Here is a 23,076-nt window from a genome sequence, read left to right on the forward strand (position 1 = left end):
TAATTCCATAAATACACGTTTTCCGTGCATTGAGTTAATTCCACTATATGTAGAATTTTATCAGCTTTTCAACGGTTTTTTGAATTTTATTGTATCCTTCCTCATTACGAAGTTATGCGCGTTTAAAGAAGTGACTGATTTCGAACCAAATTTCTCAAGTGGTCTTAAAATTTTGACCGGCAGTGTGTATGTTACAAAAAAATAGAAAAAATGTTTACATAATCTTATCATATTCAGATATGTCAGAACGAAAGGGGGCGGAGATACCGATGTATAAAAGAAGAAATTATTTAAGATGCGGCTATAACGAATGTTTATTGCAAATCGTTATTTTAAAAAATATTAACACGGGAAATAATGGTTGTAACAAGTCAAAAGATAAATTTCATTATGGATCCATATTCAGAGACCCTTAAACTAACTAAAGCTACATCATCGTGTGCAATGTTTGAAGGATGAAGAAATGACATCCAAATTGTCACAAAATTTCATTTTTCTATGCGTAATCCCGTTTTTAACTTAAATCCTTAAGTGGCACGGGTTTTTACTACCTAAATCGGCTGGACTCTTGCAAATCTCATTTTTATCTGATTCTACACCAAGTTAGATATAGTTAACAAACAAACAAAAATAATGCCTTTTTAACGGACACCCTAATATATATATATATATATATATATATATATTTCATAGAGAGATACCAATGCATGCATACAAATGATAGTTTCTATATACAACATAGAACTCGCTACTTTTTGCCATTAATCTGACTGTATAAAAGATTACAAACTTCAAATGGAATGAATGATTATATTAATGTCAACACAAGTATATATTGGCACAAAATTAGAATGTAGTCAATAATTGGTCGTGTTACAACACTCATCCTTCTTGAGCGAGATACGAGCGCTCATATATAGTTACTAATTTTAGAGTTTATAAAATGGAAGTTCTCTTTTTAAATACACTACAGGTAGACAATCTTGCTATTTGGGATAGTTATATGGTAACTTGTACATTCTGCACAGCATTGCTCCAATCAACTTTTGAGGGTACCAAGTAAAACGCAGGTGCTATTTTACTACCGCATGGACATTGGCAGCCAGCCACCCAACTAAATGAACCCAGTTTTGTATTACATTTAGGACAATTTAGTTTTCCTTCAACATTGTGCGTTATGTCAGGCATCCATGCCAGTGGTTCAACAAAATACGTTTTATTACAAAGCTCGGTCGATTTCTTTTCTTCCTTTTTTTTTTCAACTGCTGCAGGACTTTCCTTTAATTTCTCCTTTGTAGTACGCTTGGTGCTTATATGTCTCCAAACTTGTTTTTCATGAGTGGAATGCGGCAATACATTGCTAACGCTAGCGACGATTCTCCTGCATTTTTTGCACCGATAAACAGTTGGTTCTGGCCTTATAGTGGTTAATGCAGGATCTGCTTTAATCAAGTCAATGCAGCTCTGTGGTAAGATTCTTGCCTTTCTAACTTTATCTGCAGCAATTTGCAATCTATACATCTTAAACTGTATGTTTGTATTGTCTATTGCAAACCCCATATCTTCATACAGTTTTAATTGAGCTAAGAATCCAGGATTTGGGCCAACAAAGCGCCTCTTTTCTTTAACTCGATCAAAAGCTTCCATAAAGCTTGTTTTATATTTTTTCATAATAAAGGCAATAACAATTGTGGCAGATCTGGATACACCAAAGTAACAATGAACCAATACCTTTCCTTCTGTTCTTAAAGCTTGCTCGATAAATTCATAACAATCTTCAAAGTGAGTTAAAAGATCTTCTCTTGGCATATCAGTAATTTGGACATACTTCATTCTAATATCTGGAAAATGTTCTTGAATATTTCGTGGTAAAGGGCAAGAATCAATGGTAAGTATATGACTTATTTTAGTTTCTTGTAGGAATTCAATATCTGTAGCAGCTGTAAGATTTCCTAAAAAAAAACCAGGCTCTACTTCATTGTAACTACATGGCCCAGCATCGAAATCATCTCGGGTTAAATTATCTCTGATCTCTTCTGCCATTTCAATAAACTGCAATTTTTTAATTATTATTAGCTTATACTCTGTCAAACACAATGAGCTTAAATACTTTTGATTTAATTAAATAAATAAATTTTGCTTCTATTAGAAACTTTTAAATATTGCTAATTGTGTAAAAGTTAATATAAATTATTTGATATGGAAAACTAGTGAGTACAATTACATTTTTTGCCTTTACTGTTATGTAAACTAATGGATTTTTCATAATTTGCTCTATCAATCCATTGGTAAACTTATTTGTCTCAATTTAAAATAGAGTAATAATTATGACTTTTTAATACTTCTTTTTATTATCTTTAATAAGCTTTAAAAAAAAAGGATAAATGCATATTTTAGAATAGTATATAAATATTACAGTCAGAAGTTTAAGAAATAGAAATATTCAAATTAAAATAATAACATATAATATAATTGTTACTAGACTTAACAATATTAAAAGATTCTTAAAAGAGAATAATACATTATACGAGAAAATTTATCCCACTTATTACCTACTAGTATACATTACCAATCAAACCAGCTAAACATACATATTTTAAAAATTTAAACCCATTATAATAACTAAACTCAGAAGACCATTGAGAATTTTATTATATTTTCTCTCTATTCTTTCTTTTACATATATAACAAGAAGCATTTCATGGAACGTAGTAAACGATGGACGATTTGCATCAATTGATGCCTGCGTGATTAGTTGTAAATATATTTGTCTCTAATTTATGTATAGTTTAGTAAATAAATATGGAAAGAACATTTTAGCATTTCTGTCACTTTTTGACCAACGACTCGTATGAAAGCCGCCATTTGCTGATTATGCTAAGCCGTAAGCAGCCGTAAGTGGCGTAAGTGCTGACTGAAGTCATGGGCCGTGTTCCGTTATTGCGGTTATTGACTGTGAGTACTAGTAATCTATAGTTTGCGTGACATAAACTATAGATTTTCAGTACTCAAGTCAATAACGGAAGTCACGGCCATGGAAAAATGGAAGATAAGAATGGTGGCAGGTGTGGCAGGGGACGGCGAAACTTTACCACCCTTTATAGATAATTTTATTATGAGAGGTTGGCACAACTGAGAGTATGAAGCCTTTTATTCAAGAATTTCAAGATGCGCTCTCAGGACTCGGGACACGACATGAGCAATCTCCCGTTTCATGTTCATCTCTGATACGACTATAGGATAGGTGCCCCATGGTTTAGTAAGTTATCAGGCGAAGGTTGGTAACAGTGTTCCCCACTCTAGTACTAACCTCAGTCAAGTTGGCCGGAAATAATTGAATAATAGAAAAAAAACTACAGTAGTTGTTTGTTAAGCGTTTGTAGATGTTTGTTATATCAATAAAAGCGTTTGTTAGTTGCTAATTTTTGAGAAAATGCAAAAATAAAAACCAGCGTTAAGTTGGCCGAACATTAATTACTTTTCTTTAGATAGGGTGTTATATCGATTCAGAATCGTTTGTAGTTTCTACATATAAAAGAAAAAATGTTTGTTAGTTAATGGATTTGAACGAAAATGAAATTAAAAAATTCACAATTTAGTTCGAGAGCAAGTATAGGTTATATATATTATTCTATTTTACGATTTTTCACCCATATTTTGATAATAAACGTTCGTTAGGTGTTTGTAGATTCTTGTCACACCAATAGAAGCATTTGTTATGATTGACAATTTTTGCAAAAATGCAGAAAATAAAAATCGCATCAGTGTGAAGTTGACTGGGCATTAACTAAATTTTTCCTTAAATAATGTAATCACATCGATTTAGGATCGTCTGTAGTTTCTGAAAACATAAGTTACGTTTGTTAGATGTTAATTATGAAGAAAAATCAAATTGCAAACATTTCCAATTTTGTCCATGCATATGTATGTACTACATATATACTACATTATTATGGACAAAATTGGAAATGATTGTAATTTGATTTTTCTTCATAATTAACATTTAACAAACGTAACTTATGTTTTCAGAAACTACAGACGATCCTAAATCGATGTGATTACATTATTTAAGGCAAAATTTAGTTAATGTCCAGTCAACCTCACACTGATGCGATTTTTATTTTCTGCATTTTTGCAAAAATTGTCAATCATAACAAATGCTTCTATTGGTGTGACAAGAATCTACAAACACCTAACAAACGTTTATTATCAAAATATGGGTGAAAAATCGTAAAATAGAATAATATATATAACCTATACTTGCTCTCGAACTAAATTGTGAATTTTTTAATTTCATTTTCGTTCAAATCCATTAACTAACAAACATTTTTTCTTTTATATGTAGAAATTACAAACGATTCTGAATCGATATAACACCCTATCTAAAGAAAAGTAATTAATGTTCGACCAACTTAACGCTGGTTTTTATTTTTGCATTTTCTCAAAAATTAGCAACTAACAAACGCTTTTATTGATATAACAAACATCTACAAACGCTTAACAAACAACTCCTGTAGTTTTTTTTCCATTATTCAATTATGTCCGGCCAACTTAACGGACACCTAGTATACTATTGGCTATTATACATATAGGCTGTGTTCGTTTTTGTACTGCCAGTATCAGCAGTATAACAGGTAACGTTCGTTTATACATTGCAGTGCGCTTTTACGGTACTGTGAAGTTTTTATGACGTAATGATTTTGATGTCATTTCCTACTGCGAGTACTGCAGCCAATGAGAACCGCTTAGGCCCGGTTCCACAAGCCTTGTTTAAACTGGATTAAGTTAATTTTGCTATATTTTATGTCACATAGAATATAGCATAATTAACTTAATCTAGTTTAAACAAGTCTTGTGGAATCGGGCCTTAGTCGCAGATATTCAACATTTGAAAACTTCAATGTTTTTATAACTTTTTATGTCACTTCCTACTGCGAATACTGTGCCTGAAAAGGTAGTGTAGCTGCAGTACAGCAGACGACACCAGCCAAAATACGAGTAAAGGGCATTACATACACGGCAATACACGCAAATAAATGCCATCAACGCAGACCTTCTTATTAATGTGTATGTTGCCGCTCATTTTGATTTCTAGTTGTAGGCTACTCCAGTCAAATTAAGGTTAAAATGCTCAAATATATATGTATAAAAATACTTAAGTTTACGTTTCTTAATTTTTTTTTAACGACGGTCTACCTAAGAAAATAAATTTCGCAAAATTTGAAGTCTTAAGGTATGAGCTTAGGGGGGATATATAAGTAAAATTTGCTTTTGACTACTTTTTTTCATTAATATGAACGACGGTGGGATGAAAGAAGGGTAAATAATTATATCTCGACTTCTGTTGACTGAAAAATATGTTTTTTATTTTTTATATTACTCAAAAAAATATCTAAAAATTTTATTTAAAAAGTTATAAATCAAAATGCGAAAAATTTGTATAAGTTAACTTATTTAATTTACAATCTCTTAAGCTAAAATGGTTTTGATTGGACAAATATTCATATGGTTTTTATACATCTCATAATTTACTAGAACAGTTTGATTAATTAAATTCTATAATTTTACGCAAATAGAGCATGGACATAGGGCGCTTAAGTTGATTTTGTTCAATCACGTATACACATACAGTGCTTTTAACTATAGTGTAGTATATCATTTTCCATGTTAAATTACAGAGTGAAACTAGCCGAACCACACACGATTCAATTTCCCACTGTGTACATACTACTGACACCTCTTCAAATAACCAATTAATATACGAAGTTATAAATAAAATACGTATGATAATTGTCCAAAAGCTAAATGATATGGGTTACCAAGGATTACTTATATACCATCTAGGCAAGAATACCATGCTTTTTAAAAAAACTGTGCTTACAAATTTATTCGCAAGATGGTGTGGAATACAGTTTATTTCAAACTATTTTCATTAAACAAATGTAAAGTCTTTTCCAATCGATCAGAATATCAGTATTCAAGATATTCAGTTAACGGGATCCCTCACACGTGCTTTACCGACAGTACAAGTCAATAAACAATTCGTTTAATAAAAGTCAAATGCGAAGCAAATTGCAAAAACGGGCTTCTTTATGACAAGGTGCCAATTATAACGAGTCAATCGAGCTTAAAAAACTCAAAACGGATGAAGAATAACGCTGTACCACTGTTCCGCGTTCTTGAAGTGGAAATAACCAAAAGTAACCTCTCTTCAAGAACGTGGCACAATATTACAGGGTTATTTTTCAACTAATTTGAGTGTTTTTAAGTTCGTTTGACTCGTTAGGACTGGCACATTGTCCTACAAACCCACGATTGTTCAATACGCTTTGCATTTGAATTTTATTAAACTAATTGTTTATTGACTTGAACTGTCGATAAAGTAGGCATGAGGGATCCCGTTAACGGGATCCCTCACGCGTGCTTTACCGACAGTACAAGTCAATAAACAATTCGTTTAATAAAAGTCAAATGCGAAGCAAATTGCAAAAACGGGCTTCTTTATGACAAGGTGCCAATTCTAACGAATCAATCCAGCTTAAAAAAACTCAAATCGGATGAAGAATGACGCTGTACCACTGTCCCGCGTTCTTGAAGTGGAAATAACCAGAAGTAACCTCTCTTCAAGAACGCGGCACAATGGTACAGCGTTATTTTTCAACTAATTTGAGTGTTTTTAAGTTCGTTTGACTCGTTATAGGACTGGCACATTATCCTACAAATGCCCGATTGTTCAATTTGCTTCGCATTTGAATTATATTAACTTAATTGTTTATTGACTTGCACTGTCGGTAAAGTAGGCATGAGGGATCCCGTTAACTTATTAATTTCCCAATTTTTTCAGACTTTTTCAGTATTACTTTAACCACACTGAATACAACAAATGTTATCAGTTTTTTTTTTCAAGCAAAGTAAAAAAAAAGATCTATTCTAATGATCAATCCGAATTACTATAGACCTGTGGGTTATAATAAAATCGTGTATTCGTAAAATGGTCTTTTATGATTTTTTATTCATGCACCATGGTATCACAATGACTTCTGCAATTTTTGATCTTTTCGATGCTTGAGAAGATTCACGTTGTACCTCGATATTCACGCACACGCTTCACCTCAAGAACTAACTCCTTAGCGAGCGAACCGGAAAAAAGTGAGGACTACCTTCATGAACGGAAGTTCCGGGCTTCGTTTAAACGTCTCCTGTAATTTATGCTTTTTTGAATTTCGCGCCTCTCGAGGACGTGAGTTGCGACTTTGTCCCGCTACGTGGCGTCAGGGCCGCCAACCTGTGCATAGGTGTGTTGGAGCAGTGCCAGGGCTGCCACAGACCTCTTCCCTTCTTCCTTTCTGATAGCTCACGTAAATACTCGATGTGATAAGCTGCTATTTCCCACCCCACGGTAAATGGCACTAAACTGCTGTCAACCGTTCGAAAATACAGTATGCAGTACGCAATGCAGCACGCTTATTAAAAAACGAACGTTGATTGCAATACACTGTGATGACGTAGTACTGCCAGTACTGCCAGCACAAAAACGAACGCACCCATAGTGCATGTAGTGAATAATTGCTCATTGTAGCAAAGTTCATAAAGATAGAAGAAGAAGAAGAAGACACTACCTCCTAAGTAGTTTATGGTATCACTCAATTTCCGGCATTTCCGCCAGGCTGACGGCGATAGCAATGGAGAGTGAAATTAATCAGTCAATTCAGTGAAATTATTGTACTAATGTACTGCGGAGAGTGCACGACCTTGTTGCGAGTTTTGTTCTTTTGTGCCAGTGCTGTATATGTTAATAAGCTAAAACAAAGTTGAACAGGTCGGATTTAGAAACTGAGAAAAACATTACAATCTGCGGTACAAAAGCCAAATCGATTACAGAGTATTGAAATTGATATTAGCATACAATAGCGGAATCAAGTCTGAATTTTCAATATCCAAGTCAGCAATTGCAAAGTTTTAGCAACACAGCATTAATAGCAGCTTGACTTATAAGCAATCATGGCGACGGTGGAAACTTCGGATCTTCCCGGCGCATTCTCAGGGCAAAAAATGTCATCAAGACTCTTGAGACAAAAAGCTCAGGAGTTTTTGGCATCGAGAAAACATGCCAATAATTTAGTCGATATCCTCAGTCAATGGAATGTAAGGATAGTATAGGAATGCTAAGACAAGAATAAGTAGTTATTACAGTTACTATTTTATTTTCTTTTACGTTTCAAAAACTTACAATTATATTTTTTCTGAAATAATAAGGTCTATTTGCTCTGTATATACCAATACAATACAGTGATGTGAGTGTGCAATGGTGCACATATGTATACTATCAGCGCTATCTATTAGTAACTGGTTATTTTTTATGGACTCTTTTCATATATTTACAGTTACACATTCTCAACTCATAGACCTTTTAACATTTCAAGTTCTCAAAACTTCCAGTACCAAATTGCTTTGCTACAATTTACGCCACATCTGTTGCATGATGCGTCTATATATATGTACACACACACACACATTTCTATATGTTAAAAGTTTTGTCTCCGAAATGTTCCTGGATTCAGGTCCTCTCCACGTGCTTTAGGAAACCGCGGCCTAGCTCTGCCCGTCGCCGATTAAAATGAGCTAGACTGTGTTTGAAAACTGTTTTGTGGATGTAATTGGATACGAGTTAGGTTATTACATTATAGTATGGCGTTTAGGCAGTTTATTGGATGCGAAAAGTTTCGGAACAGCTACTCGGATTTTTTCACAGATTTCCCTATTTTTAGCACTTGTGTCATGTAACACGTCAGCTTCGTTAGGTCTTGATAAAAATTTAAATTAATTTAAATTTTGATGTTGATTTTTTATAAAAAAGAAACTAGCTCGTAGCTATGCCGTTATAACTTCAAATTAATAAAAGTTATATTATGAGTTTATTCCATAACAGCGAAAGCGGTGACGATGAGATGCAATAATTAATAGAAAAACAAACAAAAACAGCTTCTAATTGAAAGTAGTATACTTATTCAAGCTCAAAAATCTAAAAATATAAATAACATTTAGGTTGATGAAATAATCAGTTGTCTTTTTACTGGAACAGTTTAAAATATTTTTGAATTTTTATTATCGTTTGCATTGGGCAAAGGTAACCTAATTTTGACTTTGAATGTTATTGATTTCAAGGTACTAATTTTGTCCTATTGACTGATTAATAAACCAGAGCAGAGGGGTATAAATAACTTAAAAAATCGACAATGATCAATAACGAGTTTTAGAGTATTCCTACCAGTAGTTTTAAATCCCGGAACGAGCTAAAATTAGCTACATCTGCTTTAGAAATCCAAAGTAGCAAAATGTGCTCGAAGGTGCACTCGAATGACTTGACTTGAAACTTCCGAACGTTCCTCTGACATGGCTCTAGGTGACACCCGAAATTTTGCCAACTACTGCTTATAGTATTTTCTATTTGCTACACTATTTACAATGAAGAACAACGCTATATACGCTCTTGTTTATTTCATAAGATTGAATCATTATACTTCTGACAGTATCAACTTATACAGCCGATATAGACAGAAATACCCCAAAAGCGTAAAAAGTTTTACTAAACAGAAAAATGTTACCATTAGGAGGAGAAAAACTATCCCTCAAAGGTGTTTAGTTAAAAGAAACAAAAACCTGTTGATAAATATAACTTCGTATATTGCATCAACTAATAGTTTTTTCTATGAGAGATATACATAATTTTATAGTCTTCAACTGTTAAGGTACGTTTAGGTTTCCAGTATTCGTCTGTGCAGAGCATTGTCTAGTAATACGTTTTTTCCCGTATCGATTGGTTATTCGTGAATGCGCTTACCGCGATCGGCTTTCCGGTTTGTAGATGTCACATCAAAAAAATGTCATCGTAAAACGTTCAAATCACAATGTACTCGATGTTATACAACTTTAAACTTAACACCTGGTTACACTTGTTTATCATCGTGTAATATAGTATAAACTGCTTAGAAAATCTTTAATTACACTTGGCGCTCTATAATGTAACAATCGCAGAATGTTTAGCAAAAGGGAAAATGCTATTACAAATGCACCTGGGTAACGTTTTTAAAAACACACCAATACCTCTGGGCCTTGGCACGTCAAATCACGCCAGTGTTGTGACAGCCAATTGTGTTGTTTTTTTTTTTCTTTGCATAATATACTGGGCATGGAAATTATAAATTGAGTTTTCGATAAACAAGCAGTGATACAATATTGCAGCCGTTTTTTTTAGCAGAAAGACAAGTGGAGGCGGTTGCGTACATGCATCGAAACGCACATTATATGTGCGTGTGTGGGAACCTGATTGTGTATGTTTTCCCCGAAACGGGTACAATCTTATATCACTGAAGTCAAGAAGTCAATACTATTAATGTCTTGATAACCAAACTTATTAACTTTTAGTTCAAATTTAATATATGGAATAGATTTTCCACTGATTAAAATTTTTGTTTCTTCAGGAATTGATGATGTCTTGCCTTCTTACTGTAGAAACAATATTTGTTGAAGTATTAAAGAGAGGGGATATGTATCTTGAACAAACAATTAGCCTCACTATATCAGGTAAGTCAAAAAGTAACTCTATGATCGCTTCGCTAATTCTCAAAATTAAATCTTCTTTGAAGCATCACATTTTAAGTAATTTTTATCATATAACATTGATTGTAACAATGTTAATTACTATAGAACGAATAAATCCTTTACTAATCCTTCATTCTATGCAAGTTAATAGCATTCCACTTTTCTGTAGAACCTAGCCCAGAACTACGTTATATCGGCTGGCTGAGAAACTGCTATGAAGAGGTTTGGACAAAACTACTGTGGACCATAGAAAATGGGAAACCAGTAGTTCAATTGCAGGCTCTTACAACAGCTATGAAACTAATGGCAGAAGAAGGCAAAGCACCAATAGAACCAATAGGAGAATTTGAATACTATTTTCCATTGCATCGTTTAAAACTTATTCTTATGACTCTGTTGTCACCTGAAAAAAACCAAACAAATCTTATCACACGTTTCCAAGAAATGACTGGGTACATGGATGCATTATATTATACTTGGAAATGTCTACCTTCGCTTACTCCTAAAAAGCAGCCACAGGAGATTTATATACATAATCTACTTGAACTCATCCATAAATTACAATTGCCAACGGAGAAAGATCATAAAAATCCTGATAATGTGGTGGAACTATTATGCGGCTCGTATAAAAGTATTCATTCTAAGATATTTAAACAGTTATATATTACTTTAAAGTTATTTTTTTTCTACGATTATAATTTGATCTTTATTTTCTAACAGATGGTTTTAAATGGGATCAAGTAAGTGCCAAAAAAGCACTAAACAAAATTTGGGGTTGTATAATGCATTGGGAGCTTACACCACAATTACACAAACAATTATTAGTTGTCTTACTTGAGCGTGTAATGCCTCATTTAGAAAAGCCAGTATTATTAACAGACTTCTTAATGGATTCATTGGATGCAGATGGTCCTATCGGTTTGCTTGCACTTCAAGGAGTATTTTTATTAGTTACCAAGCATAATCTAGAATATCCAAATATATTTACAAAGCTCTACTCTATGTTTGAGCCAGAAATTTTTCATACAAAATATAAAGCTCGATTGTTTTACCTGTCTGATCTTTTTTTGAGCTCCACGTAAGTAATTCCTTTGAAATAGCGAAAAGACGTTGAAGTTGATATTAATTTTTAATATTTATCATGGTTTTATGTTGTAGGCATTTACCAGAAACTCTGGTAGCTGCTTTTGCCAAAAGACTTTCACGGCTTACCTTAGTTGCGCCTCCGGAAGATATATTAATAATTTTATTATTTGTCGGAAATCTTCTTTTGAGGCATCCTGGATTAAAGCGACTTATCGATCATCCGCAAGGGGGAGAAGTAATGTCGAACGAAGCTATAGGCGAGGGTGCTGGAGATCCTTTTCTTATGGAAGAGCGGGATCCTTTATTAAGCAATGCGCTACTCAGTAGCCTATGGGAAATACGGGCCTTGCAGTTGCACATATTACCCAGTATTGCTACCGCAGCACGTTTCATACGAGACCCTTTGCCATCCGTGGAATACGACATGGCATCTGCCTTAGAACGTACAGGTGGCCACATTTTTGACCGTGAATTGAAAAGTAAAGTGCAAGATATTATGTTTACTTTTGAAAGACCAAGTACAATGGCTTTACCTAGGGGGGAACGATTATTACAATATTGGCAACTTACGACGACTATGCATTGATATGTACAAGCTGCGTATGCTCATTGCCAAAATATTGTGCAATAATTATATGATCATGTGTATTTGAAGTAAAAAACCAGGATTCTAAATACTGAAAGATATATAAATACACACGGATATGAAAAAAATTGCATACGCATCTTTGTAATTTTTTTATATTGTATATCTACAATTCAAGAATTGACACTTTTGTACTTAGTATTATCTTTTGGGCATAATTAGAGCAATGTTTTATTTAAAGTCTCACACATGTATGAGAAATGTTAAAAAAGCTTACATACTTCAGTTTTAGTAGCCAGGCAGCTTAATAGCTTATAGCTACAATCTATAAGCTGATCTTGTCATACAGCAAGTCACTTGTACACATGATCGTCAGCTATACAATAAAAATATTTAATTTTACTGTCTAAATCACGTGGATATTATTTTAGTTATAGTTCAAGTATTTGATACTTGAACTACTAGTCACTAGTCCTTGAAGTTTAATGAAGAAAGCAGTAATTTCATACGGTGCCACTCATAAGTATTTTGTAATTATATCTCTGGTTACATACAAAGTTTATCTTAGCCAATCTAAAAATGAGTTGTACAAAATACTTTAGAGCAATACTCTATCTATTGTTACATTGTACTTTTTTATTTTTCATAATAAACCTTAATTTCAAACCATAATATCATATTATAATACAATCAAAAGCTCTATGCTTGTAGTGAATATTATTATATATAAGTTATTTAGTGGATATAGATTTCTATATGTATATACATACTTTATACCAGTGTATACTAAACTTGTCTCCTTTGTTCCAGAGTCTGAAATAAAATCATTAAATCCTTATTCCCTTTGACAATTATAAATTTATAAAAGTATCAGTGAGCTAATCCTACCTCTAATAATTGTCGCCATTCTTCTTCGCTTAAAGCATTTTTTATTTTTACCAAAATATTACTTGGAATTTGAGGCACAGGAGCAACGATTGACGTAGTCGGTACATATTGAATTTGTAAAAGCTCCCCTACAGTTGGTCTTGCTTTTGGATCGTGTTGAAGGCACTTTCGCATAACGCTGATTAAAATAGGAGGTGGAGGCTTAGAACCATCTTGAAATGACACAGGAAATTGAATATTTGGCTTTGGATTGGTAATGGCATTTATTTTAGCGTACTGCGACCGAATGTGTTGAAATGGCGTATAACCATATACTAAACTGTACAAAATACACCCCAATGACCAGACATCTGACTTAAACGTTATCTGTTTGTCAAAAGTTAAATTGCTGTAGATAGTTTCAAAGATTATTTGCTTAAGATTACCCTGCTTTATTTTAAGAAAATTTTTACCTTATACTTAAGATTATGATTGGGGGAATCATCATTTCCTCCAATATCCAGTAAAGCTTCAGGACTGATATAATTTAATGTTCCAATTGGAGAATTTTTTATGACAGATGTCATATCCGCATTCATGCTAGAAGCTATACCAAAATCTATTAATTTAAGTCGCCCTCTGACTAAAAGAAAGTTTGCTGGTTTTAAATCTGAATGAATTACACCTAAAATGTAAAAATTTGTAGTAGAACTTATATCTAAAAGTTTATCGAATATCGTTAATTAGCTTAAAAATTACCATTATCATGAATATGTTTCACCGCAGTAAGCATTTCCGTCCAATAATAAAGGATCATTGTAAGTGGTAACTGTTTATGCTGCAACATTGACCTTAGCAATCTACTTAAATCAGTATCACCCATTTCCATTACTACATATACCATAGGAAATTTTATTTCACTGTAAAAATTTTTTTATTTGCTTTTATTTATGAATTTTACTATGAGGAATAAATAAAAAGCTTGAAACATTCCTACTTACTAATCGAACATTTTAACGACACATGATGCCTGCAGTTTATTAAGCATGGAAATTTCTTCTAAGCAACCCTGAGCTGCTTCTTTATCCATACAATTCAGATTTACACATTTAACAGCTCGTAATTCGGAAGACATCACATCTTGAACTCTGTAAACCTCCCCACTCATTCCTCGTCCAAGCACTCCAAGTATTAAATATTCATTTCCCTTTATCAATATAGATTTATTTTGTTTCGAATTCGCAGCAGTAAACGGTGTTGGGAATGATGTAGCTGACATTTTGTCTATAACAGTTTTCATATCTGGCTCTAAATGTACCTTAGAAGGCACAGAAGGCTCTCTTTCTATTTTCTTACAATCTAACATCTGCACAGCATTGCTATTGTTTTTATACGCTTGTTGTGTATCAAATTGTGAATTTAAATTAACTTTACAGTTTGATACATTTTTAGGCATCAAAATTTTATCGCCTTTCGATTGAGTATTGAACTCAATAGTATCAGCTACCTTTGGATGCCTGTTTTCTTTTATCTCTTCCGAATTTGAATATTTCTCTTGTTTTCGCCCATTATCCGTTGGTTGATATTTTGATGCATCTGTATAATTTTCCTCCTTTTTATCATTACATTTTTCAATAGTTACAGCTTCAGGCGATGATTCCTCTAATTTTGACAACTGAGTACCATGTAAAATATGCAACCTTGATCCTAAGGAATTATTTATTGAATTAGAATTGCTTGTTGATTTTGAAAACCCAACTGAATCTGTTAATGGTCGTCTCACATCTTTAGTTGCAGACCTAACAAATACATTTTTATTAGTAGTAATAATGGTAATAAATATACTCATATAAAGTAAAGAACCGAACCTGGAATAACCACAATGAGATGAGAATTTAGATCCTGAAGCAAATATGTGTGGAGTCTTTTCATTTTCTTTACTAATAAAGTTTTTTGTTTGCAGCGGAGTTTGTTTCATGTTATGTTGCGCCCAATGAGAAAGAATTGTTGCTGGAGTATTCACAATATTCCCAGAAGTAGTACATTTTTCCTTATCTTGGGGTGTTGTAAACAGGCTTCTATGGGATAAACATGGTTGGGGGCGTAATGAAATCGATGGTGTATTTTTCATTGGAGTTTCGTTTACCAAACGCCTAGAAGTTAAAAGCAAACTTCAGTTACTTATAGACTATATACTTTTTACCATTTATAATTTATTGTACCCTTGCTTTTCCTGCATAGTAAAAGCCCCTTCTTCGATTACATCTGGTTTAATATCTTCCAAATGCTCTTGATTGTTACATGATAATCTGTTTTTAATAGCAAAATTGGGCATGCTTCCTTCTACATAATTATCAGATTGTATGTGCTCTTTTTTATCTTGTGATATCGGTAAGCTACTGATGGAATCATTAGTTTCATTTTTATTATTGCTCACATTATTCTGTACAAAGGGTATGGAAGACTCGTGCAATACAGGATTTGAAATACATGTTGCAGTAGAAAATACATTATATTTTTCCTTTTGATTGCTTTGCTTTACTTCTTTCTCATTTGATATCTTATTGGAGTACTTGATAGTATCTGGAGAAGCAGTATCACTATGAGACACTTCTGGAATGCTTTCCAAATTGTTCAATGTTTTATCAGAGTTATTATGAGGAATATCAATACTTATTTCATGCGCATCCTCAAGTGAGCTATTATCTTCCAAAGGCTGTGGGTCATCTTCTTCAACCTGGTCGGAGTCTGATGCATTCTTTTCACTCTCATCATCATCGCTTTCCCCAAAATGCATTAAAGCTTTTATACGAATTGGCTGAAACTTTGGCCGTAAATTAGCAGAACCTTGCAAGCCTAAATTACCCGGTATACTTGATCTATAGTTAGACAAAGAATCCTCCATTCTTTGTGTAAATTTGAAAAAGTGAAAATGATATTTATTTAAATTAGGCGCCGCCCAAATTAGTCTATAAAATGGATTAATCTAATTTAAAATTCATATTTTAATACTATCCGAACACGCCAATTTTTAATATGTGTAATAATCTTCGTTGGCACTCTTTTTGTAAAAAGCGAAAACTTGTTTTATTTTCACAGTGCCCAATCAAGAGCATCGTTGGTCACCTGTCAAAGTATAAGTATTGTAATTGCTTTTGGATCAAACTTGATATATGTATGTTACTTTCTTTTTAGATATGAAATATATAATGCAATATACAGTTTCTAGTTATATGTATGCATCACAAATAATCATTTTTGTTTAAAAAATTTGACTATAAAGTAGCAATTACTTCCATCGATTTGACGATGCACTGTACTGGTTTCTTCTCAGTTTTTCTACTAGATTAACAAGTTTAAATTTTATCGCAATATTTCATTGGCTGCTCCATCTTGTCTACATAACATCGGTAGTCAGGGTTACCACCCCACCTTAGTAAAATATACGAGATACCCAGGGTGCGTTCACGGAGACGCTATTTAGCGCTATTTGTGCTACTGCGCAGAGAAAATTGCCTATTGGGTGCATTCCAAATCACGCATGAAGCGCATAGAATGTACAGTTTATGTCACATTTATTATAGAATTTAAGTGCTTACTGCGCGCATATGCGTGACTCGGAACGCACCCATTATAGGACGTTTACGTTCGTGATCCGATCCAGATCACGATCCAACCTAGCCGCAGGAATGCAACGTCGGAAAAAAAATTACTAGTTGAATCAGAGGTTTCCGCGTGAGCTCGATCCGATCCGATCAAGAGATTTAGAGGGTTGGTGACCAGACTGATCAGACAGATTTGGCTACCGCATTGGGATATTACTGACGTACCAACAGCGAGCGGCATTGATGTAATTGAAGTGACAATAACTATTATCCAAAATAATTTTAATTTAAAAATATATAAAAAAGATAAGCTAATATTATAGAAAGCAATTATATTAAAAATGACATAAGCTTAAGGCATATTTTTGAAAATTCTTTGATATGGATATTGTAGAAAGTAATAGAATTAATATTGATTTTTTTCTTTAGATTTATGAAATAGAATAATGAATAGAAGTTGACAATATAGCATAGGTATATTAATGATATAGAATAAATAATATCTGAAAATATTTGATTTTTAAATACTATTTATTTGTAACACATACCAGATCCATGTAAAAGTGTAGATTCTACTTGTTATAATAATAACTTAATTCTACATATATATTTAATGTATGATAAAAAAATAAATAGCATTTATTATACTTGAAACGACAGTATAAGCTTTGCTAATACTATGTGTCAAATAAAAAATTACCCACTTTATACATTTTAGTAATAATTACAAATTTATTATTATTTGGAAAGCTTATAAAATTTCTTTCTGAAGTCATATTTGAGCAGTGTCTCCTCTTCACAATTGCCTTATCAAGAATAAGCATAATTAGTGGAATTAATTGTTGAAGGCATATTATACATGTAATCTGAATACGCCTGAGGTAAAACCTTTTACGAAGACATAAATAGTACATTTCCTTATTTCTGGTAGCTCATACATATAGTCATATCACCTCTTCGTAAAAGGTTTTACCCCATGCGTAGTCCTTTACATATGTAATATGCCTTCAACAATTGGTTCCACTAATTATGCTTATTCTTGATAAGGCACTTGTGAAGAGGAGACACTGCTCAAATATGACTTCAGAAAGAAATATTATAAGCTTTCCAAATAATGAAAAATTTTAAATTATTACTAAAATGTATAAAGTGGGTAATTTGTTATTTGACACATAGTATGTATTAGCTAAGTCTATACTGTCGTTTCAAGTATTATAAATGCAATTTATTTTTGTATCATACGTTAAACATATTTATACAATTAAGTTATTATAACAAGTAAAATCTACACTTTTACATGGATCTGATATGTGTTACATATAAATAGTAATTAAAAAAGCAAATATTTTCAGATATTATTTATTCTATATCATTAATATACCTATGCTATATTGTCAACTTCTATTCATTATTCTATTTCATAAATCTAAAGAAAAAAATCAATATTAATTCTATCACTTTGTACAATATCCATATCAAAGAATTTTCAAAAATATGCCTTAAGCTTATGTCAATTTAAATATAATTGCTTTCTATAATATCAGCTTATCTTTTTTATATATTTTTAAATTAAAATTATTTTGGATAATAGTTATTGTCACTTCAATTATGTTAATGCCGTTCGCTGTTGGTACGTCAGTAATACCCCAATGCAGTAGCCAAATCTGTCTGATCAGTCTGATCACCAACCCCCTGAATCTCTTGATCGGATCGGATCGAGCTCACGCGGAAGCCTCTGATCCATCTAGTAATTTCTTTTCGACGTTGCATTTCTGCGGTTAGGTTGGAGTGTGATCTGGATCAGATCACAAACGTAAACGTCCTATATGTGCGCAGTAGCGTTGATAGCGTCTCCGTGAACGCACCCCCAGTAAACCTTGGGTGTATTCCGAACCAAGCTGCTCGGCTAATGATTTGTTTTTGAAGGTTGGTAATGGTAAACCAAGCCGAAAGGTGTTCCGAACCTAACTGGACAAAATACACTTAAGCTAATATAACCTTACAAAGGAGTCTGGTAGTAAACAAATAATATAAAAAAATAAAATATTTTACTTTAAAAAATCTTTTTTTCAGATATATTATAAAAATGAACAGAGGAGCTAAAGTTGTACTGCTTGACACTATTTTATCAAGCTCTGATGATAGTGACAGCGACATGGAAGAAATTGAATTTATTTTCAAAAACGTAAATTATCCTAAAGAAAGTAGACCAAGAGTAATTAATCTCATGGAGAATGTAATTTATGCTTACCATGATGAAGAGTTTAAGAGACATTTCCGGTAATTTATAGATATATGAAAGATATTTTGCTATTAATAACTTAAACATCCCTATAATTACAGAATGCACCGGTCTACTTTTTATTTCTTATTGGATATTTTAAAGCCACATTTAAAAAATATAAATAATGATGGACCAGTTATTTCAGCAGAGAAACAACTCTACATAACTTTATATGTACTAGCAACTCCTGATTCATACAGATGAGTATTTACACTAAATAATTAATGTGTTAATAATTTATATATAAATCTACTTATTTATTGTTATTTACGTCCGTAGTAACCAAATTTAACATTGGTAATGCAACAGCTTGGCGAGCTGTGAAAAGAGTGGTCAGAGCCTTATGTCAGCTACGAAACTTTTTTATTCGTTGGCCAACATTAGAAGAAGTAGAGGCTACTTCTAATGCTATAGCAGTAAAATATGGATTTCCAGGAGTAATTGGAATTGTCGATGGAACGCATGTGAGAATCGCAGCTCCAAAAGAAAATTCAAATGCTTATGTCAACAGAAAAGGCTTTCACTCTATACAACTACAAGTAAGACATATTTGAAAGTAACATATTGTAATTTTGTTATATTTGTTGAAATTATATTCTCCAAAGGTAATTTGTAATGAAAAAATGGAGTTTATTCATTGTTATGCTGGTATGCCTGGCTCAGTCCATGACATGAGAAGTTTTAAATATTCTGGAGTCCAACAAAGATGCATGGATAATTATTTTGGTAATAAACACCTGATTGGGGACTCAGCTTATACAATCCAAAAATGTGTAATGGTCCCATACAAGGATAATGGCCACTTGTCTCTTCAAGAAACACATTTTAATCATGTGTTATCTCGAAGTAGAATAATTGTAGAACGAGCAATAGGTCTTTTAAAAGGACGATGGAGGTTTCTTCTGGATAAACTACCAATGAGGAGGACAGACCTAATACCTTTTTACATTATTGCTTGCACTGTGCTTCATAATGTATGTCTATTAAGAGGCGATGAAATAAGCTATCCAATTCTGGTTATGGATGATGTTGAAGATCAAGGACCATTAGAAATTACAAGAGAGCAAAAAGAAGAAGGTGTTTGTAAGCGTGATGAAATTAAAAGTAATTTGTATTCTTTGAGAAATGTATAATTTGTTTTAGAACAACTTTATAATATTTGAAAATAGAATATTAATGTTTAAACATAATAGTAAAATTGTATTTTGTATCCTGGTCCACTTAAAATTACCTATAATTTATCTTTAATATCTTTTAGTATATTTAATTTTTCTTGCTTGTAATTTTTATCTATTTCAAGTTTCTTTTTTATAAGCTCTACGATTTCACTTAATAGATCATTCACTGAGCTTCGCTTACAACCTGAAAATTTATCAACAACTTTAGTTGCATTTGAAATTCTTCAGAGAAAGTATTAAGCGCTCAGCAAAATAATATAATCATTAATTACCTTTGTTGAATCTATTATCTTCCAAATGTTGACTAAGAGGAATACTTGTCCCAGCAGTCGAAACAGGATTGATGTATGGCATTTTACCGAATATTTTATCTAATATCTGTAAAAAAGAATACATTTAATACTAAAATGTCAATACACACCTTATCTTACTTTTTATAGAACTTACGTCAAAATTTTCCATTGTTTTACGTGAATTTCCACTTTGTCGGTTATGGTCAACAATATTTTTATACATTTTTTTTAAGTTTTCAATTTTAGCACAGCACTGCGATGGTGTAAAAAAATATTTATATGCTTTCATCTGTGCTGCAACACTTTTCCATGCATTAGAATAAGTAAGTTTTTTAGTTTGTATCTTTTCGTTAATTTCTGAGAATATGTGCAATAATAATTTTGTCTCATTTAGTGACCAATGATGTCTAACATTCCTATCTAAGCATGAACAAATACATGGAATCAGCCTAGCGTTAATTAAAGAACATACAGGGTGTATCTCTAACGGCGGCATATAGGAGATTCGTGTTAGTTGACTATAGCGCTCAGGAAGATGGTAATTGAGAGCGCTGATTGGTCAATATCATGTAGTGCCAACTTGAAATGGTCCGTTACCAATAGATGAATACGAAAAATGAGACCCATCCGCCATTTTGGAGTGGAGAAGTGTTTACATGCTAGTTGTAGCAGAAAGAGGTGTGAAATGTAAAAATGTCAAATAGTGAGGTTACTAAAGTAAAAATGGAAAATAATGAATGGAAAGTAAGAATATTCGAACTGTCCATTCATTATTTTCCATTTTTACTTTAGTAACCTCACTATTTGACATTTTTCCATTTCACACCTCTTTCTGCTACAACTAGCATGTAAACACTTCTCCACTCCAAAATGGCGGATGGGTCTCATTTTTCGTATTCATCTATTGGTAACGGACCATTTCAAGTTGGCACTACATGATATTGACCAATCAGCACTCTCAGTTACTATCGTCCTGAGCGCTATAGTCAACTAACACGAATCTCCTATATGCCGCCGTTAGAGATACACCCTGTATATATATATATATATATATATATATTTTTTTTTTAATGTTTAAACCTGAACTAATATTACTGCAACTGGGTTCCGGATCATCCACATTCTCCTCCTCATTTTCTTGGTTAGATATATCAGTGGATATGCAAAACATTTGTTGTCTATTTATCTCCTCTTGTAGCTCTGTGCTTTGAACCTCCTCTGTATTTGATTTTTCAGATGTACTTGCTAAATCTATAAATATGAAATACGATAAACAAAAATAAACTTATATACTTCCATATATTTGTAAACATTGTTAAATAAAAAATTGGCACATACTCTCCTCTTGACTTTTGGAAATTGCCATTTTCTTGTGCTTTTGTAAAAATTGTTTGGCATATGATGGATCTAAACCAAGAGTATTTTAAAAACAAAATAAAATTATTAAATGACATACAAATTTTGCAAAAAAATTAATATAGGCATTTACCATTACAAATTAAAGAATAAATTTCTTCGGTTACTAAAAAATCATATACAACGTTATTATTTTCTTCCATAAGCTGTATAAACACTTTTCCAGAACTTCCAGACATATTTAACATACAAATTTAACTTAAAGCATAATCATTTTGCCGGGTCAGGCAAGGTTCGGAACACCTTTCGGCTTGGCTTACCATTACCAACCTTCAAAAACAAATCATTAGCCGAGCAGCTTGGTTCGGAATACATCCCTTACTTACGAGCACGAGCTCCTTAAGGGCCGTTGTCACAGACAACTTCAGAATCGTTTAAAAGTCAACATAACGGGGCAAAATTTGAAAAGCAGAAATTTGCGTTGAAAGCACTGAAACCATCCAGGAAATGACGTCATTTTCAAGATAATTTAAATTCAAGTTAGATAAATTTTATCAAGCTTATATTAAAAGAAGAAATATGTATTGTGTATTTTTTCAATGTTTTATAGAATGTTATTATAATGATATTAATTAATCGAGAAGAAATGTACCAATTAAATGATGTAAAGTTACAAAGTAAATAAATGAGAAATATTATTAAAATGGGCATGAACATTATTTTTATTTAACAACTTTCACATTAAACACGTATTTATAAAAAACAAACATGGAATTTTAGTGACTTTATATTGAAATTTTAAATATATAATTTTATTCAAGAAAACTTCTGTAAATAAAAAGTTAGGTTACTTTTAACAATAATTTAAAATTATAAATAATAATACGTATAAACAATTTATAATTTACATTATACCTTTCCTCCTCTAACTTTTTCAGTTTTTTCGCAGCAATAGCTGATTTCAGCTGATAATATCGCTGCTTCTCTGGGCCATTTTACGATGGAAAGTAGGATTGCCAAATAAGAAACAAAAAATCTGAAAATGTTCATTTTGAGTTGGCAGTTCTGCAAAGTAGCCACGCTACAAGTTCTGCCGGCTGATTGCGGCTGACTTGTACGATTAAGTAGTATAAGGTTTAGGTAAACACAAATTTGACAGGTCAACTCAGGGGTTGTGTTCGAATCTATTTCAGATAAGTATAAATTGATCATTATGTGT

At 32.5% G+C, this 23,076-nt stretch overlaps 5 protein-coding genes across 8 annotated transcripts; 2 read left to right on the forward strand and 3 right to left on the reverse strand.

Moving 5' to 3' along the window:
• Positions 1–9: 9 nt before the first annotated feature.
• Positions 10–2,865, reverse strand: LOC136774146 (dual specificity protein phosphatase MPK-4-like). 2 transcript variants are annotated; one of them, XM_066728262.1, is made up of 2 exons: positions 2,557–2,865; positions 10–2,052 (listed from the first exon to the last, which is right to left on the reverse strand). In XM_066728262.1, the coding sequence occupies exon 2, from the start codon at positions 2,041–2,043 to the stop codon at positions 1,000–1,002; it is 1,044 nt and encodes a 347-aa protein (XP_066584359.1). In that variant the 5' UTR covers positions 2,044–2,052; positions 2,557–2,865; the 3' UTR covers positions 10–999. The 2 variants fall into 2 exon arrangements, with proteins under 2 accessions (XP_066584359.1, XP_066584358.1); XM_066728261.1 differs by having other exon boundaries at positions 2,553–2,865.
• Positions 2,866–7,614: 4,749 nt separating this feature from the next.
• Positions 7,615–12,685, forward strand: LOC136774358 (nucleolar complex protein 4 homolog B). Of its 2 annotated transcripts, none has more exons than XM_066728592.1 (5): positions 7,615–8,145; positions 10,482–10,584; positions 10,772–11,233; positions 11,323–11,680; positions 11,761–12,685. In XM_066728592.1, the coding sequence occupies exons 1-5, from the start codon at positions 8,002–8,004 to the stop codon at positions 12,272–12,274; spliced, it is 1,581 nt and encodes a 526-aa protein (XP_066584689.1). In that variant the 5' UTR covers positions 7,615–8,001; the 3' UTR covers positions 12,275–12,685. The 2 variants fall into 2 exon arrangements, with proteins under 2 accessions (XP_066584689.1, XP_066584690.1); XM_066728593.1 differs by lacking the exon at positions 7,615–8,145 and adding an exon at positions 8,176–10,331.
• Positions 12,686–12,829: 144 nt separating this feature from the next.
• On the reverse strand, positions 12,830–16,486 carry Mps1 (Monopolar spindle 1). 2 transcript variants are annotated; one of them, XM_066728591.1, is made up of 8 exons: positions 15,815–16,486; positions 15,364–15,724; positions 15,010–15,294; positions 14,143–14,940; positions 13,901–14,061; positions 13,615–13,826; positions 13,163–13,528; positions 12,830–13,087 (listed from the first exon to the last, which is right to left on the reverse strand). In XM_066728591.1, the coding sequence occupies exons 1-8, from the start codon at positions 16,044–16,046 to the stop codon at positions 13,061–13,063; spliced, it is 2,442 nt and encodes an 813-aa protein (XP_066584688.1). In that variant the 5' UTR covers positions 16,047–16,486; the 3' UTR covers positions 12,830–13,060. The 2 variants fall into 2 exon arrangements, with proteins under 2 accessions (XP_066584688.1, XP_066584687.1); XM_066728590.1 differs by having other exon boundaries at positions 15,364–16,486.
• Positions 16,487–18,832: 2,346 nt separating this feature from the next.
• LOC136774650 (uncharacterized) lies at positions 18,833–20,163 on the forward strand. Its single transcript, XM_066729065.1, has 4 exons — positions 18,833–19,026; positions 19,090–19,230; positions 19,302–19,569; positions 19,636–20,163. The coding sequence occupies exons 1-4, from the start codon at positions 18,833–18,835 to the stop codon at positions 20,161–20,163; spliced, it is 1,131 nt and encodes a 376-aa protein (XP_066585162.1).
• Positions 20,164–20,261: 98 nt separating this feature from the next.
• On the reverse strand, positions 20,262–22,096 carry LOC136774651 (uncharacterized). The gene is made up of 6 exons (XM_066729067.1): positions 21,991–22,096; positions 21,840–21,908; positions 21,582–21,752; positions 20,656–20,921; positions 20,481–20,586; positions 20,262–20,392 (listed from the first exon to the last, which is right to left on the reverse strand). Exons 1-6 carry the CDS (start codon positions 22,094–22,096, stop codon positions 20,262–20,264), a joined length of 849 nt encoding a protein of 282 aa, XP_066585164.1.
• Between the last annotated feature and the right edge of the window lie 980 nt (positions 22,097–23,076).

Source organism: Prorops nasuta, unplaced genomic scaffold (genome assembly GCF_024137725.1).
Source record: "Prorops nasuta isolate Cenicafe-Biocafe unplaced genomic scaffold, Cenicafe_Pnas_1.2 PNAS00006, whole genome shotgun sequence".
NCBI lineage: Eukaryota > Metazoa > Arthropoda > Insecta > Hymenoptera > Bethylidae > Prorops > Prorops nasuta.